Source organism: Acipenser ruthenus, chromosome 11, assembly GCF_902713425.1.
Source record: "Acipenser ruthenus chromosome 11, fAciRut3.2 maternal haplotype, whole genome shotgun sequence".
NCBI lineage: Eukaryota > Metazoa > Chordata > Actinopteri > Acipenseriformes > Acipenseridae > Acipenser > Acipenser ruthenus.
This window is the reverse complement of record NC_081199.1, coordinates 40,015,302-40,031,515: the sequence shown is the minus strand read 5'-3', so window position 1 is coordinate 40,031,515 and position 16,214 is coordinate 40,015,302. Positions and strand designations below refer to the sequence as shown.

General features: G+C 46.5%; 2 protein-coding genes across 4 annotated transcripts in view; both read left to right on the top strand.

Annotated features, from left to right (window-relative positions):
- Positions 1 to 6,716, top strand: part of lcmt2 (leucine carboxyl methyltransferase 2) — a 10,241-nt gene extending 3,525 nt beyond the window's left edge. The window contains exons 7-15 of one of the 3 annotated variants that reach the window (XM_059033914.1): positions 112 to 219; positions 331 to 418; positions 1,268 to 1,555; positions 1,917 to 2,135; positions 2,407 to 2,504; positions 2,758 to 2,942; positions 3,309 to 3,444; positions 4,225 to 4,415; positions 5,342 to 6,716. In XM_059033914.1, coding sequence (XP_058889897.1) covers positions 112 to 219; positions 331 to 418; positions 1,268 to 1,555; positions 1,917 to 2,135; positions 2,407 to 2,504; positions 2,758 to 2,942; positions 3,309 to 3,444; positions 4,225 to 4,386 — 1,284 coding nt within the window. In that variant the 3' untranslated portion in view covers positions 4,387 to 4,415; positions 5,342 to 6,716. Of the gene's footprint in view, positions 1 to 111; positions 220 to 330; positions 419 to 1,267; positions 1,556 to 1,916; positions 2,136 to 2,406; positions 2,505 to 2,757; positions 2,943 to 3,308; positions 3,445 to 4,224; positions 4,626 to 5,268 lie in introns of those variants that run through there. The other 2 variants (XM_034043496.3, XM_034043495.3) reach the window with 2 other exon arrangements.
- Positions 6,717 to 7,945: 1,229 nt separating this feature from the next.
- LOC117426445 (dnaJ homolog subfamily B member 11) lies at positions 7,946 to 15,395 on the top strand. Its single transcript, XM_034044012.3, has 10 exons — positions 7,946 to 8,154; positions 8,987 to 9,143; positions 10,476 to 10,573; positions 10,733 to 10,865; positions 11,020 to 11,162; positions 11,524 to 11,606; positions 11,996 to 12,053; positions 12,256 to 12,367; positions 13,619 to 13,778; positions 14,417 to 15,395. The coding sequence occupies exons 1-10, from the start codon at positions 8,081 to 8,083 to the stop codon at positions 14,479 to 14,481; spliced, it is 1,083 nt and encodes a 360-aa protein (XP_033899903.3). The 5' UTR covers positions 7,946 to 8,080; the 3' UTR covers positions 14,482 to 15,395.
- Positions 15,396 to 16,214: the final 819 nt, after the last annotated feature.

Here is a 16,214-nt window from a genome sequence, read left to right as displayed (position 1 = left end):
TGGTTGTTTATAATTTTACATATAAATGTGACCCCTATGAATCCAGTAGCGTACCAGGCCCTCTCACCAGCCCCCTGGGGGTGACTCTGTGTTCCTGTGTGTGCCGTGTAGGGCTGGGAGGAGTGTGTGTGCCTCGACATGAACCACTTCTACTTCGAGTTCCTGAGTGAAGAGGAACGCAGCAGAGTGGAGCGTCTGGAGCCCTTCGATGAGTACGAGGTAAAGAGGCTGTGTGTGTGTGTGTCTGTGTGTGTGTGTTCCAGTGCTTCAGGGAGTGAGGTGTGCGATGAAGACTGTCTTACTGTCTCAATGCATGCTCTCGTTCCGCAGGAGTGGCACCTGAAGTGCTCGCACTATTTCATCCTGGCTGCGTCGAAAGGAGAGCTGAAGCACCAGCCCCTGATCTGCCCCCCCTGTGGTGAGACTCCCCCTCTCTCTCCACTCTGTGTCTGCCTGTCCTCAGGGAGTGTACCGTCTGCCCGGGAGACTGAAGGCTGGTTCATGCTTCAATCAGGCTGTTGTTGCAGAGAGCGATATCTAGTGTCTCTGGCTGTGTGATTGTCTCGTCAGTCTTAACAAGTGAACTCAGCTCTGGTGGAGTTGATCAGTTACTTCAAACAAGTTTGTGATTATAATTAGAGCTGCAGATTTTCGTTTTTAACTGATAAAAACCGATAAACCAAAAAAAATGAAATCGGTGTATAGCCAATAGCCACCGGAACATTGGAAATGGTTACTCAATTCACACTGACTTCACCCCTTTCCCATTTAAAAAAACTAAAACCTACTACAAAAAAACAAAAACTACCTTTCCCAGTGCAGCCGGGCAATGCCGCTCTTTCCTGACTTTGTTAAACCCACCCCAACTTTGGCAGCAAATTCCTACATTTCTATTGGAAACATTTACATAAAACTCGAAAATAGCTCAAAATAAGCACCAAAAAATGAAATGAATGGATTTGCCTCTATTTTGTAGCACGTGGCTGGGGCTTGAGCGACCATCGATTATTCGATCAACGCCTCAGCCACATTCCCCATGTCGATTCTGGCAGGGATAGAATGAATCTCATCTCTGCCAAACTTAAATTCAAAATAATACACTTTTTATTAACACACAGCTGACACGGGCAGGGCTTCCACCCTGCCACACATAGTAAGATACTATTTAGATGCAATAAGAGCGATGAACATCCGACTTGATTTCTTGATCTGAAGCAGCTTTTGGCCCTTCTGTTGAGTGAGTGAGTTCTTTGCTTTTCCTCCACAGAATCTCCAGTCCCAGCACTGGTGCCGGTATTCTGCTCCCAGTTGCTCCCAGTCTCTGTTGTACCCATGGAGCCTGAGGAAGCTGGACTGGGCTGTACTGACCTGTCTGGGTCTGGACTGGGTTGTACTGGTCTAGCTGGGTTCGGACTGGGCTGTGCTGCCCTGCAGCCTGGTAACGCTGTGCTGGTGAGCGGGGGTGCAGGCAGACACGGCCGAGGAGACCAGACTCGGGTTCTCATCAGAGACAAGGCTGTCTGGAGATGTGCCTGCCCCAGGAGCACAGAGTGGGGTGAGGAGATGAGACTGCTGTCCCAGTGTGCCACGAGTCTGCCGAAACACTTGTCCATTTTACTTTGTTTCTTATAGTTTGAACGTGTCTGATCTCCAGCACGCAGTCTAGTGCAGGGACTGTGATGCAGTGGAGGAATGCTACAAGACATGCAGATCTCAGAAAAGAATGAGAGCGAGGGAGAGGGTTGTGTGCAGGTTTGGGTGTAGTTTGTGCTGCTCTTCCAGACTCCTGCATGGTGGATTGAGTTTTCTGTTCTGTATTGGGTCCTCATTGAGATCTGGGGGTCTTGGAAATTAGATCAGTTCATTATTTTTATAGTTGACCTGGCTGGCCTGCAGTGACTTGTTTCCTTCTGCAGGTGGCAGGATGTTCCACACAGTGACGCCCGTCCCTGGTCAGCGCTGTGTGGTGTTTGGGGGGCGCACGTCCCCCCTGCGCCCCGCTACCAGTCTGCTAAGTGTGAGCTGGGACCCCACGACCCCTACTGACCCCAGGCTGAGCGTCAGCGAGCTGAACTGTACGGGCACTGCACCCAGACCACGGTGGAGGCACAGTGCGACACTGCTCACCTTCAGAGGTGAGGGGAGAGGGGGACCTGCTGGTTATAAAACATACAGGGAAAAAATGACGATAGACCAGGTCATTTCTGCAATGGTACACTATGCAAGTTCCTTTACAGGTGAAATGACTTCCAGAGTCAATATTTCATTTTTGTCCGTCACTTGTTGACAGTATTGTCATGTCCTAGCCCCTTGTCCTTTGCGGAAGGTGGACTGTGTTGTGTAGTAAGTGTGTGGATGGAGCTGGGTTGGTTGCAGCTGAACCCTGCTCTGTGCTCTCGTGTGCAGGGGAGAGCTACCTGTTTGTGTTCGGAGGGAGCTCCATCGAGGAGCAGGCTCTTCAAGACTGGCACTTCCTCAAGCTGGAGGAGAACACCTGGACTCAGGTAAGAGCCGGGACACAGGAATATGGTGTTGATTACATGGCAGTCTCCCAGTGTACTCACTGGTGGTATTTAGAAAGTGACCACTCTCGTTAAGGTTCAGTTTCTGGGCTCCTTTAAAAGCTCTTCCCAGCTGATTGGTAGGATGTTAGTTTCTATTGAAGTTTCTAGCGTTGCTTTTAGTTTTGTAGATTGTACAGCTCTTTGAGATGATTGAATTGCACTATTAAAATGATGATGACGATCCCTATTTCAGGTGCCTGTAGGGGGCTCTGTGCCCGAGCCTCGTCACTCCCACTCCGCCTGTCCCTATGCTGGGGGGCTGGTGATTGCGGGGGGGCTGGGGGGGCAGACCCCGCTCGGATCCACGGTGTTGCTCAGACCTGCCCAGTCCGGCTTCCGCTGGCATGAGCTGAAGACTGATCCACCCATCATCCCCAGGTAAGAGAGAGACTGTGAGGGAGACAGAGGGAGATGTGCTCTCCAGCCACACTGAACACAGCCCCAACACAGACCTGCCTCCCAAAAGTTAAAAACTCCCACAGCCCGGCTGCACATACAGGTGACGTATTCATGCTGTGGTGAGTGCGATCAGTTTGGGGCTGAATGCTGTCAGCTGGTCCTTTCAGTAATAACCCTCGATCTGATTGTGGTTCTTGCTGGGCTTCCATTCTAGATTTCTAAGACTGCAGAGTGAATGGGTTGTAGAATGTTTGTGAAGGACCCTGCTTTGGTCCCTGTCCTTCCCCTCCCCTGGTGTTCTCTGAGGAATGTAGCCCCTCCCCCTGACACACCCCTGCATTCCAGGTACTCTCACACGGCTCATGTGATTGGTGATCAGCTGGTGCTGGTGGGCGGCATTTGGATCCAGGCTGACGGGGTGCCGGGAGTTGCGGTGATCAACCTCACCACAGGGGGCAGCAGAGAGTACAGCATCGACACGGTTAGTACCAGAGAGAGAAAGGGGAAGGAAAGAGAAGGTTCATTAAGATTAATTCATTAATTCATTTTGAATCTAATTACCCTGGGGGGGGGGGGGGTTCTCACACTTGTATCTAAAAATACAAACTAATTTACAAAGTTAGAGGATTTGAAATGGGTGGGTTAATGGAAGTTGTAATTGACAGTCACGATTATTTACAATTCTGTTTTAACTATTATTATTATTATTATTATTATTATTATTATTATTATTATTATTATTATTATTATTATTATTATTATTTATTTCTTAGCAGACACCCTTATCCAGGGCAACTTACAATTGTTACAAGATATCACATTATTTTTACATACAATTACCCGTTTATACAGTTGGGTTTTTACTGGAGCAATCTAGGTAAAGTACCTTGCTCAAGGGTACAGCAGCAGTGTCCCCTACCAGGGATTGAACCCACGACCCTCCGGTCAATAGTCCAGGACCCTAACCAGTACTCCACACTGCTGCCCCTAACTCCCATTAATTGCTACTTTCTTTCTGCTGCATTAGTAGTTGATTCTCTCTTACACACTCTTTCTGTTTCCCCTTGGTCTGCTGCCACACCACTGTACCCTGGGGGAGAGGCTTCATTGAAGTCATTTAAAAAATGTCAAAACGATAAGTAATCAAGACTGAACAAATTATCAGTACTATCATGATCAGGTATTGATGGAGTGTGGTGCCTTAGTGTTTCTCTCTCTCTCTCTCTCTCTCTCTCTCTCTCTCTCTCTCTCTCTCTCTCAGGCGGCAGTGCCCTGGCCCCTCATGCTGCACTCTCACAGCTCTGAGCTCCTGGACGGAGGGAGGGAGGTGCTGCTGATTGGAGGAGGGGGGAACTGCTTCTCATTCGGGACTCATCTGAACCCACAACCTGTAACCCTGGACCTGAGCCCTGCCCTGGACTGAGCCCTGCCCTGCCCTGGACTGAGCCCTGGGTATACTTCAATAACTCTGTAACACTGGCATTGCAATACTGACTGACTGAGGACATATTGTAATTACCAAGACTCCTGTTGCACACTTTTTTCTGCTTTTTAAAACTAGACTAGAGACAGTATTTACTACAAAAGCAACCCCCTAAGTGTGTGTGTGTTGGGGGTCGGGAGGGATAATATTCTGGAAAAAATAAAACGTTTTATACTAAAGATGTGTCCTGGGCTCTTGGTGATTTATTAGAACAGACTCACAATGCTGAGCATTAACACCTGCTCTGAGCTCACAAGCCCTCTGTGCAGAAACCAAGGTCAGCTTGCATTCTGATGAAGAGCAATGCTAACCTTGGAACAAACTGTAGTAAACAGTATTGCATTTAACAAAGCAAACACGCTCACATAACAAGACTATGCAGCTCCGACACATGGCAGTAATGCCCAGAACTCTGATGAAGGCATCACCCTGGAATGAACCTAATCTTGTTCTAGTTGACCGTGACTGTGGGACAGCAACATGGGTATAAATACCCAGTAAAAGCCCAATTTCAAAGAGGATGCATTAGTTAGACATCCTGCAAGTCTGGACTGTCTAGCAAATGTATTGCCAAGAGAAAATGTGTGACCCACAGGAGATTTTAAATATTCTTTTTTTTTCATGTACTGAGTGTATTATTTTATAACTGCTGAACTTTTAAATTGTCCAAAATATATTAGATTGTATTAGCAATCAAGAGATTAAGGAGTAAAAAAAAAAAAGCTTACTTTTTATTTATTTTTCATGTGTAAGTTAGAGAGGACAAGTCATTGTTGTCATGGGGAGGATTAACCCCAGCGTGCCCCTGTGTGTTTCCCTCAGGATTCTTCAGGGGTACATACAGAGAATGAAGCCCCAGCTCAATGAGGGATGCTTGCCGGTGGTTTTATTTCAGCTGGGCTGTGGTGGAGTCGTGCTGCTGCAGTCACTCGGTGAGTCGACGGAAGGACTGCACGGAGGGGCACACGGCGCCCCAGTCCACAGGCCTGCGGTACTCCCCCTTCTGCAGCAGGTACTGACGGCCCCTGTAGTTGGGATGCTCAAAGAACACCCAGGCCCCCTCCAGAACCTTGCAGGAGTGGACCTCGCGGGTTCGGAACTGGTCCATAACCGAGGGGCAGTCTTCCGTGGCCTTGAAGACCTGGCCCGTGAAGTCACCCTTGTCATACAGCTGGATCTTGTACTGGCTGCTGCTGGTCTGTGGGAGAGAGGGGAAGGGAGGGGTTCACCAGTGAGGCTCAGGCTGTCAGTAGTGTAGCATAGTCCCTTACATCAGTGTTTTAGCTCATGAGCCCTAATGTAACACGCAGCGCTCTGTTCAGCTGTACCAGGTGTAACGATACACTAATGTCACCATACGGATCGCACTATGCAGCTCGCAGTCTGAGAGGTACCATGCATGTGATGGTCCTGATGGGGTACTTGCATAACGCTATATACGATCAAATGGTCAAATGATGGACTACTTTTTTAAAAGGCAAAAATGAAATGTGATAGGATAGCGACGCGTTGTTTTATTCACCACTGCAAAGAAACTGGTGCGGCAGAAGCACGTGCACTGGTGACTGGATTAAAACAGTCCAGTGGTTAAAGAAAGGGGCTTCTGACCTTGAGGTTCCCGGTTCAATCCCAGCCACTGACTCACTGTGTGTGACCCTGAGCAAGTCACTTAACCTGCTTCGGATGAGACAGAAAACAAACAAGGTCCTATTGGAAGTGACTCTGAAGCAGCAGTTGTGATGCATAGTTCACCCCCAAGTCTCTGTAAGTCGCTTTGGATAAAAGTGTCTGCTAAATGACTAATTAATAATAATAATAATAATAAGTGGTGACATCAACATGGTGACTACTAGTCGGAGAAAACGTGCCGGGTGGCAGGCAAGGCTGTAACAGACTCACTGTTGTCAGAAATTAATCATTACACCCCTAATCCCAGTCGTGCAATACACGACCCTCCCCATTACACTGGCAATACAAATCATCCAGTTTTGTATTATTAATCTACAGTATACACAATCTGGAGAGACGATATGGGTATTACTGAAGTAAAACACATTGGCCAGCACGCTGGGGGACATAGAGGGGTGCTGGCTCCAAGTGGGTAACGAAAAAAGAAACAAAGACACCACCACCAATGCAACCACTGTGTTTTCTGTTCATCCTACTAGAGAAGTCAATACCTGTGCTCCTCGGCAATTAAGACACTAGCTGACCCTGCAAATTTCTTTAACTAGCTCACAATCCAACAAGTACTGACCAGACAAATACAATATGATGTTCACCACAGCCTTCTGAAACAACGCATTGCAGCTGAACCTTTTTTGCACAGCAAATGGGTTAATTCAGCAGGGACACTGGGACTTCAGTCCTGCAGGAACAACTTCCCACAATAATTGTAATACTAATATTAACATTCTCTGCTCTGAAGTGCCAGCTTCCCAAAGCACTGGGTCTGGTTAACACACCAATTCCAAGGGAGCGACTGCATGAAAACAAGCAGCGGACACATGGCAATGAATCTGTTTTTAATGTATTATAAACCGTAATGCCAGGTCGAAGGTCTCGAAGCAGACCCACGCCAGCTCGTCGGGCAGCTGCAGTTTGCCACAGGCGATGTGCCTCCACATGGGCCAGCAGGGGTGCGGGAAGCAACCGTCCTTGGCCTGAGTGCGCACGTAAGTGGCCATCTTGAGCAGGAAGTGCATGCTGAACTTGGCTGGAGGGGGGCCTGCAGTGCCCCCACCAGGAAGGTCTCCATATGCACCTACACTCTCACATTGTGCAGCTCCATCGCTCAGCTGTCACTGCATGCAAATTAAAAAGTGCTGGTGATTGACTGATTCATTGATTGATTTTTGATAGTCGGGTCAGGACGGGTACCATCGATCCTGGCTGCCACTGTTAAACATGAACAAAGACAGAGGGGTGCACACTTGTATGTCACCATGGTGTCCGTCAGTATTGACGTTCATACGCGTTCATTTCAAGCTATTGTGGGGTATCACTGCTATTTCAAAGCACACAGTAGCTCCTCTGTCTCTCTGAAATTAAACTCCAAACACTGCCTCTCCTCAGGGGAAGGCAGAACAGGCAGGGCAGTTTCAGATGCAATTTCCTGTCTGCAGCAGTCAGGAGACATAAGGAGCGGATATCAAATGTCTTTACTCCATTGAAAGTGTGTGGGTTTTTTTTTACATTGTACTGGTCTTTTGTTTTAAAATAACAATTAATAATTAGTTACATCCAATACGACGCCTGGGGAATGTGCACAAAGTGGGCTGCAAACTCGCTATGGAAGCATGATGCTAAGACACCATAAGCAATTAGGGGTTAACCCGGCCCATCTGCTCCGTATGCGTGTGTAGGGCAGGGTTTTGACCATTGGTGTTTAATAGATTTGACGTTATTTGCATTCTAAAGACAGAATGCTACTTTTCATGTTTATCTGTTGTGGCGGTGTTTTAAGCGTTCCCTTTAACGACTCCTACCCAACAGCGTTGTGCAGTGGGCGGGCCTAGCAGAGGTCCCTCTTCCGGGTGCAAGTCCACTCAGCGCTGACAGGTCTTCAGTCGGAGCCGGTGTGTGTGTGATTCGCTGGAGGAGTGAAGTGCAGTGAGAAAGCAATTCGGGATCCATGGCTTCCAGACGCATGAACCTCACCAATATCTGCTTTCTGCTGCTGTATGTCTCCGCGGCTGTGCTAGCGGGGTGAGTGGACATTGTCAAAGAGGTGGCGAGGGCTCGTGGTTTTGATTTATGTTTGAATTAAAGAAAGAGTGTACACATGTTACACTCTGATTGGTCTAGCAGTACTGTGTGGCCGGACCACCGACTCCGGAGAGGGAAGAGTAAAGCACGGAGAGTTATTCCACTGTAAAACTAAAAGCGGCTGTTTGAACCGGGTTGGGATCTGAATGGAACCCGATCAGGGATGATCCTGTGACGAGACCCAGCGAGTGCCTCTCTTCCGGAGCCATTCACGGCTCTTTCGATTCAAATCCTGCGTTCATTATAAGCTGTTCAATCAGGTTACGGTAACATTGAAACGGTACAGACTGACCGATCCAGTTTAAAAGGGGGATTCTAGTGTTACGTATTGTATTTAGACAAAAATGACATTTTCTTACCCCAATGTCCCTCATTGATTTGATTTGCATTACAAAATCCTAGACTGTAATATGCATACCTGTTCTCGGTCGCTCTCTCGCGCCCACAGCCTCACACTTTCACGTCTGCTTTTCACCTTTAAGTCAACCCGTTTCAATACATTTTTACAGCACCAGATGGATCTTTTTCATATCAGTTTGCAACGCATTGTACGTTATTGTAGTGGACTGATCACCCCATATGCTTACTGCTATAAGGGTCAAGATCTATCCGCAGTATTTTTACAATCTCGTTTGTTGTTGCTCGAGAGACACAGAACAAAGCCATTGAAACAATACAAACAGTTGTGCCCATGTTTGTGTGCATCCGAGCAGCTTGTCAGAGACCTATTTGTTATCCTCTGATAAACTCAATTTTTTTCTTCCTTTTCTAGGCGTGATTTCTACCAGATTTTGGGGGTTTCAAGATCAGCTTCCATCAAGGACATTAAAAAGGCTTACAGGAAACTTGCAATGCAGTTACACCCCGACAGAAACCCCGACGACCCCAAAGCGCAGGACAAATTCCAAGACCTCGGGGCCGCCTACGAGGTAAACGGAGATCAAGAGTACAGTGTAACCAATTGGATATTACCCCTCGCTGGGGCTGCAGTCCCTGGCGAGGGGGGTTCAGCGGAGGCCCCCCTACATGGGATTATTACATCCTTTAACAATGTTACTATACCATAGCATCACACAGTCGTAATTCTTTCTCGTTATGTTGGCTGCAGTGATGTGAGATCAGTCTTTCTTAGTGTACACACCTGGAACGCTGTGATTGGCTGTTAGGTATAATTTTGTTTTGGCCGGTATTTACTGTATGTTCAATTAACCAATTTTTTTTATTATTATTTTTTCACACCAACATATTTGATTGATAAGTAAAAGTCGAATTAGTTATGTAGAAATGTAAGGAATATCTGTTTCGTTTAACGTGTTTGTTTCCATTTTAAATATAAGCATTTCCTTACGAGTAATAACAAATGCTCTTGTTTTTAAAGTATGAAATAAATCCATAAACTGTAGACAGTATTTCATTAACTCCGATTTGCGCATGTTTAACAAACATATTTAAAACCACTTTCTAAAAAAAAAAAAAAAAATGATGTAACGTTTCGGAGGTCTGTGTGTGTGTGTGCGTTCACGGAAGCGTTGTTGTTGGAAACTCTGCCGCTTGCCCTTATTGGTCAAAGGAACTGTGTGGCCGCTGCTGATTTGCGCAATGTTCTGGAGTCAAAGTTGAACATTGCCTGCTGGTTAATATCAGGGAGCGCTAGAAAACACGGAGTGGAGTCAGCTCAGTGAAGTATTAGCTGGCTTTTTACATTGCGACTATAGCAATCCCCTGGCCGAAAATAGGATGTTGCATAATCCATCTGCATTAGTGTAAACGCAAATAATTATCACTGCACACAAACCTCAGATACTTTTTTAAAAATGCACAATTAGGAGCTGATAAAACAAAAAACAGTTTATGGAATATACCTTTGATTTGTGGAACGGAGTCTTATCTACCCATAGATTTCAAATATAGTCATTATCCCTTTCTCTTATACTCTGGCAAGCGCATGGGCTTATATGGAAAACCAAAGGATTAACTGCAGGATTAACCCAAGTATAAATACTGTTGTAAATGTGCTTGTTCATTTCACAGTCTCCCCACTCTTTTCCCATAGTTTATAATATGCATCAATCATAGTTGGTTTGCCACATTTTTTAATCTGTCAAACTCCTCTGGGCTTTACAGTGCTTCCCTATGCTTTACCATGCGTTGACTGCGCTCCAGTACACTTTACTATGCTTGTACTGTAGCCCACGCGTGGGGATTGCACTACAGCTGTGTCCAGGGTGGTGTCACTAACGCCCTGGCTTGCTGATCTGCAGGTGCTGTCTGACGAGGAGAAGAGGAAGCAGTATGATGCGTACGGGGAGGAGGGGTTGAAGGAGGGGCACCACAGCTCCCATGGGGATATCTTCTCCAGGTGAGGATCCAAATGAGCTTGCATTACTGACAGCTGTCAATGGATTACCCTTTTAGAACAGGCCCTGCTACAGCATGCCTACCTCACCACTCGATCTCTGTCAGTCTGTCCATTCTTCATTTCTGAATTCGTTTTCTTTTCCTTTTTTTTTTTCCTCAGTTTCTTTGGAGACTTTGGGTTCATGTTCGGCGGTAACCCGCGGCAACAGGACAGGAACATCCCTAGAGGAAATGACATCATAGTCGATCTAGAGGTCACCCTGGAAGAAGTATATTCTGGGAATTTTGTGGAAGTAAGTCAGTCTTCAGATATGGGGGAAAAAAAGAAAATGCAGTAAAATGTCTTTAGTGTAAGGGATAGGAAAGATCCTAATAACAAAGGTCTTGAATGTGTGATGCACCCGTGCTGTTAAATGAGTTTAAACACAAAGTCATGTCGCCCCTCAGGTGGTTCGGAATAAGCCTGTCGCAAAAGAGGCCCCAGGAAAAAGGAAATGCAACTGCCGACAGGAAATGAGGACGACGCAGCTGGGGCCCGGCCGCTTCCAAATGACCCAGGAAGTGGTTTGCGACGAGTGTCCTAATGTCAAGTGAGTCCCGCTGGAGCCGCAGTTTACTTTTGGGGGTTAGCAGGGGTCCCGTCACCATATCGCATTTTCAGTTCTTCTTTCTTGTACAGGCAATTCCAGCCATGTGAAGTGTAGTATCTGAAATCATGGGGCGTTCAAGATAGGAGCAGATCAGGACAGACAGAGACTACTGTCAGGTGTAATATCACAAGTGAAGATCTGTCTAGAGATGAACACCACTGAGCAGGATGGGTGGTGTGTTCTTCTTTCCCTGACTCTCTGGGTGTACAGGCTGGGTAAAGCAGGGGAAGCTCAGAATACAGCTGGGCACGACACAGTGTCAGCAGACTCTCTTTCTCATTCCCTCTCTTCTTTGTCCCAGGCTAGTGAACGAGGAGCGCACTCTGGAGGTGGAGATTGAGCAAGGGGTCCGAGACGAGATGGAGTACCCCTTCATTGGGGAAGGTAAGGCCACGTGCATGTCTACATACAGGTGCCACTCTTGTACTGACACACACACTTGGTGGTTTCCCTGGTATATGGCGACTTCTGGTGACCACAAATATTCATTACAGTTATCCATGTTGTGTTTTTTTCTTGTGAAAATTTTGAATGACCTCTTGAAGTGAAGCCCTGACGTGCCAGCTGTTATACCACCTTGTATTTATTTATTTTCTTCCTGCTTTACTCTTTAGAAGTAGAAGTCAGGGATCTGGGACCTGATGTTTTGTGAAGAATCTGTTTTGGAATCACACTTTCCTCATGGAAACCAGTACCCAGCCCCAGCATGCAGGCCTCCCATTCCCTGCAAATCTTGATCCCATTAAATCTCTCTCTCTCTCTCTCTCTCTCAGGTGAACCGCACATAGATGGGGAGCCAGGAGACCTAAGGTTCAAGATTAAAGTGATGAAGTAAGAAATCTCACACTTCACTCTCAGTAACCTAGAGACCATGCTGTTTTTGAGTGTATCATTTTGTCATTGTATTTAAGATGTGCTGATTGGGTGGGAGCTGACACATGTCTCACAAGTCCATTAGCGAGTTTGTGACATTGGGATTCGTCATTGGAGCTGCAGGGCTGAAACAGTTATTGGCTCTGCTTGTGTTTCTCAGGCACCCCGTTTTCGAGCGGAGGGGAGATGATCTCTACACGAATGTGACAATCTCGCTGGAGGAGGCTTTGGTGGGATTCGAAATGGACATCACACACCTGGACGGACACAAGGTAGCGCTGCTGAGTAACACTGACCACTGTGCACAGCGTCTTCATCGTGTCTTGTCTTGTGTACAGATGTCATCCTGGGTGATATCAAGACTTATGAGTTGTAATGCTTCCCATGCACTCTAACAGCGTGGGGTGATGTGCTAGCACTGGGGTTCTAGTTCCATGTACTCTAACAGCGTGGGGTGATGTGCTAGCACTGGGGTTCTAGTTCCATGTACTCTAACAGCGTGGGGTGATGTGCTGGCACTGGGGTTCTAGTTCCATGTACTCTAACAGCGTGGGGTGATGTGCTAGCACTGGGGTTCTAGTTCCATGTACTCTAACAGCGTGGGGTGATGTGCTGGCACTGGGGTTCTAGTTCCATGTACTCTAACAGCGTGGGGTGATGTGCTAGCACTGGGGTTCTAGTTCCATGTACTCTAACAGCGTGGGGTGATGTGCTGGCACTGGGGTTCTAGTTCCATGTACTCTACAGCGTGGGGTGATGTGCTAGCACTGGGGTTCTAGTTCCATGTACTCTAACAGCGTGGGGTGATGTGCTAGCACTGGGGTTCTAGTTCCATGTACTCTAACAGCGTGGGGTGATGTGCTAGCACTGGGGTTCTAGTTCCATGTACTCTAACAGCGTGGGGTGATGTGCTAGCACTGGGGTTCTAGTTCCATGTACTCTAACAGCGTGGGGTGATGTGCTAGCACTGGGGTTCTAGTTCCATGTACTCTAACAGCGTGGGGTGATGTGCTAACACTGGGGTTCTAGTTCCATGTACTCTAACAGCGTGGGGTGATGTGCTGGCACTGGGGTTCTAGTTCCATGTACTCTAACAGCGTGGGGTGATGTGCTAGCACTGGGGTTCTAGTTCCATGTACTCTAACAGCGTGGGGGTGATGTGCTAGCACTGGGGTTCTAGTTCCATGTACTCTAACAGCGTGGGGTGATGTGCTAGCACTGGGGTTCTAGTTCCATGTACTCTAACAGCGTGGGGGTGATGTGCTAGCACTGGGGTTCTAGTTCCATGTACTCTAACAGCGTGGGGTGATGTGCTAACACTGGGGTTCTAGTTCCATGTACTCTAACAGCGTGGGGTGATGTGCTGGCACTGGGGTTCTAGTTCCATGTACTCTAACAGCGTGGGGTGATGTGCTAGCACTGGGGTTCTAGTTCCATGTACTCTAACAGCGTGGGGTGATGTGCTAGCACTGGGGTTCTAGTTCCATGCTGACGGACGCTGTTGAATCTGTCTTGATTTGAAGGTGCACATTATCCGGGACAAGATCACAAAGCCAGGCGCTAAGCTGTGGAAGAAAGGAGAGGGCCTGCCCAACTTTGACAACAACAACATCCGCGGCTCACTGATCATCAGCTTCGACGTGGAGTTCCCACGAGAGCAGCTCTCCGAGCAGCAGAGGAAGGGTGAGGCGCGCAGGGCCCACATGCTCACTCACTGCTTACTCACACTATGACATTTCGTAAACTACTACTTTTTTTTTTTTTTAACGTCCTAGTAAATTGTAGCTACAGAATAATTCCTTTAATCTTACCAGACGGTTTGCAGATTGTACACTCAGATGTTAACTCTCATATGCTGTTGTAGGAAATTGCTGCTGTTACAACACATTATTTGGGATTAACTGGGCGTGTAGGGAAGAGGGATTTAATATAAAATTGGGCGCTGGAATGAAAGAAAGAAAGTTCATTATTACTGGGATGGAAATAAGACTCGCATTGCATAGCAGCTTGATTCATTCCTGGTTTTACTATGAGTTTAATAAGACACACTTGAGCTTGTTACCTATACACTGTGGTTAATCAAGCTCGTAGTAAAACTTGGAATGGGTGAAACGGCTCTGCAGTTTTCTTATTTCCATACCTGTATGAAGAAATAAAGAATTTAAGAAAGAAAGAAATAGCATTGCAGTGTGATGGAGAGACTGTTATTGCAGCGTGGGGATCACATTCTCAGAAGGCGAGGTGAGGGTGTTGGCTAACCCTTTCGTTCTCTGTATTTAATGTTCCTGCCTGTCTCACCCGTGCCCTGCTTCTTGTTGCAGGTATCCGAGAGCTGCTGAAACAGGCGTCGATACAGAAGGTTTACAACGGGCTGCAAGGCTACTGACCCCAAGCAAAAGGGACTTTATAGAACATAAAAAACATGCATTCTGGGGTTGTATTTATTATCATCAATCTGTGCATTTTTGTTTTTTAAATGTTTTGAAAGTTTTTTGTTTTTTTTTGAGAAAAAAAGTCCTGTTTTCTTAAAATCTGTACATTTCGTAAAGGGTTGGGGGTAGGTTAGAAAGGGGAGGTTGAAGAATATTTGAACCCTTTTAAAAGTGGAACTGGAAGGTGCAGGTGTTACTCGCTGGCCTCTGAAGCCCAGCTGTTGTTCTCACGCCACCCCTACAGGTCCCGCCAGCCCCAGGGGGTGCACCGAAGGACCCCCGTTTACAAGCGCACCACACCCTAGCCCACCCCCTGCTAGCTGCAGGACTGATCACCAGCAGCTGGTCCCTCAAACATCAACACTGCTAAACACTTCTCCCCCACCTCTCCTCGGTCTAAGACTCCTTTGATACTTTTTTTTAAATGTTGGCCCATTTATTTTCCTTTTTTAGTTTATTTAATTTTATTTTATTTTTAAACATGCCTTTGAATGGTTGGGGGTTGCTAATCAAATTGTATTTTGTGTGTGGGTAGGGGGTGTGTGGGGCTCCCATACTGTAAGAGCATCTCTTACAAAACAAAATAAATAAAAATCCAGAGATAGCGTGCAGGGAAGAACGCTGCTGAATATCCACAGGCTCCACACGCTGCCCTCTCCTAGCCCCTCACTGCTCCAGCAGCAGTCTGGCTGTGGACTCCTCTTGTCTTCACTGTCATGTCCTAGTTTAACCTGCGCTGCATTGGGTCCAGCGCCCTCATTGAGGCATCCAAAATAGCACATTAAGAATGTAAACCTTTTCTAGAATGGCATAATAAAATGTAATTTTCACCTCAAAACTACAATTAAACAGTTTGTAATAATTCTAATGTTGAAGGTATGTGTTTGAATTTGTATTTTTGGTTGAACACTGTTCTGTATGTTTGTGTTGTTTCATGCTGGTCTGTGTTAGGAGGAGCACTGAACAGTTGACTAGTAAAAAGTGACAGTTGAACTACAGTGATTAGTTGACTAATCGCACATCTCAAGGTTGGGAGGTAATTGGGAAGCGTGTGGTTTCAGATGGAAGGAAGTGCAGCAGCAGCAGTTGTAATCCACTGACATAAACAATACATTTCAGAACATTTATAAAAACTTTGAAAATATTCCATGCAGTTTTTAAATATACTGTTGTGCACAAACAACACGCTCGTAAATAGTGCCCTAAACATTGTTTTTTTAAACTGGCGACTAGTCAAGCTATTCCACTAGTTTTACCTCAGCTATTGGACTCTTTCAAATTAGAAGTCTTTCTAGCCGAATCTGATGAAGATGCTATCCAGGTGGTTCAGCTGTGAGATGAAATACTGTGCTGGTTTAAGATCCCAGAACATGTTAGGGAAAGTTTTGAACGAGAGGAACTTTGTCCAGTCGACTATGAGAGGATCCCATTGATTCAGAATCAACAACATGGTTTGGGGACCTATGGGAACCCATTCCAGACACTCACCAACTGTGTCAAGCAGTGTCTCCCACCCTCTCTCCTAAACCTCCACTTCATTTCCAACTGTGGCATCTGCTCATGTGCTGCGCTTGACAGAGTTAACCCCAGTCATTATGTTAATTCCTTTTAGTGTTTTAATAACTTCAAAAAGTCTCCCCTGTTGCCTCCACGATGTTCAGAAAGCACACGTTATACCCCTGTAACC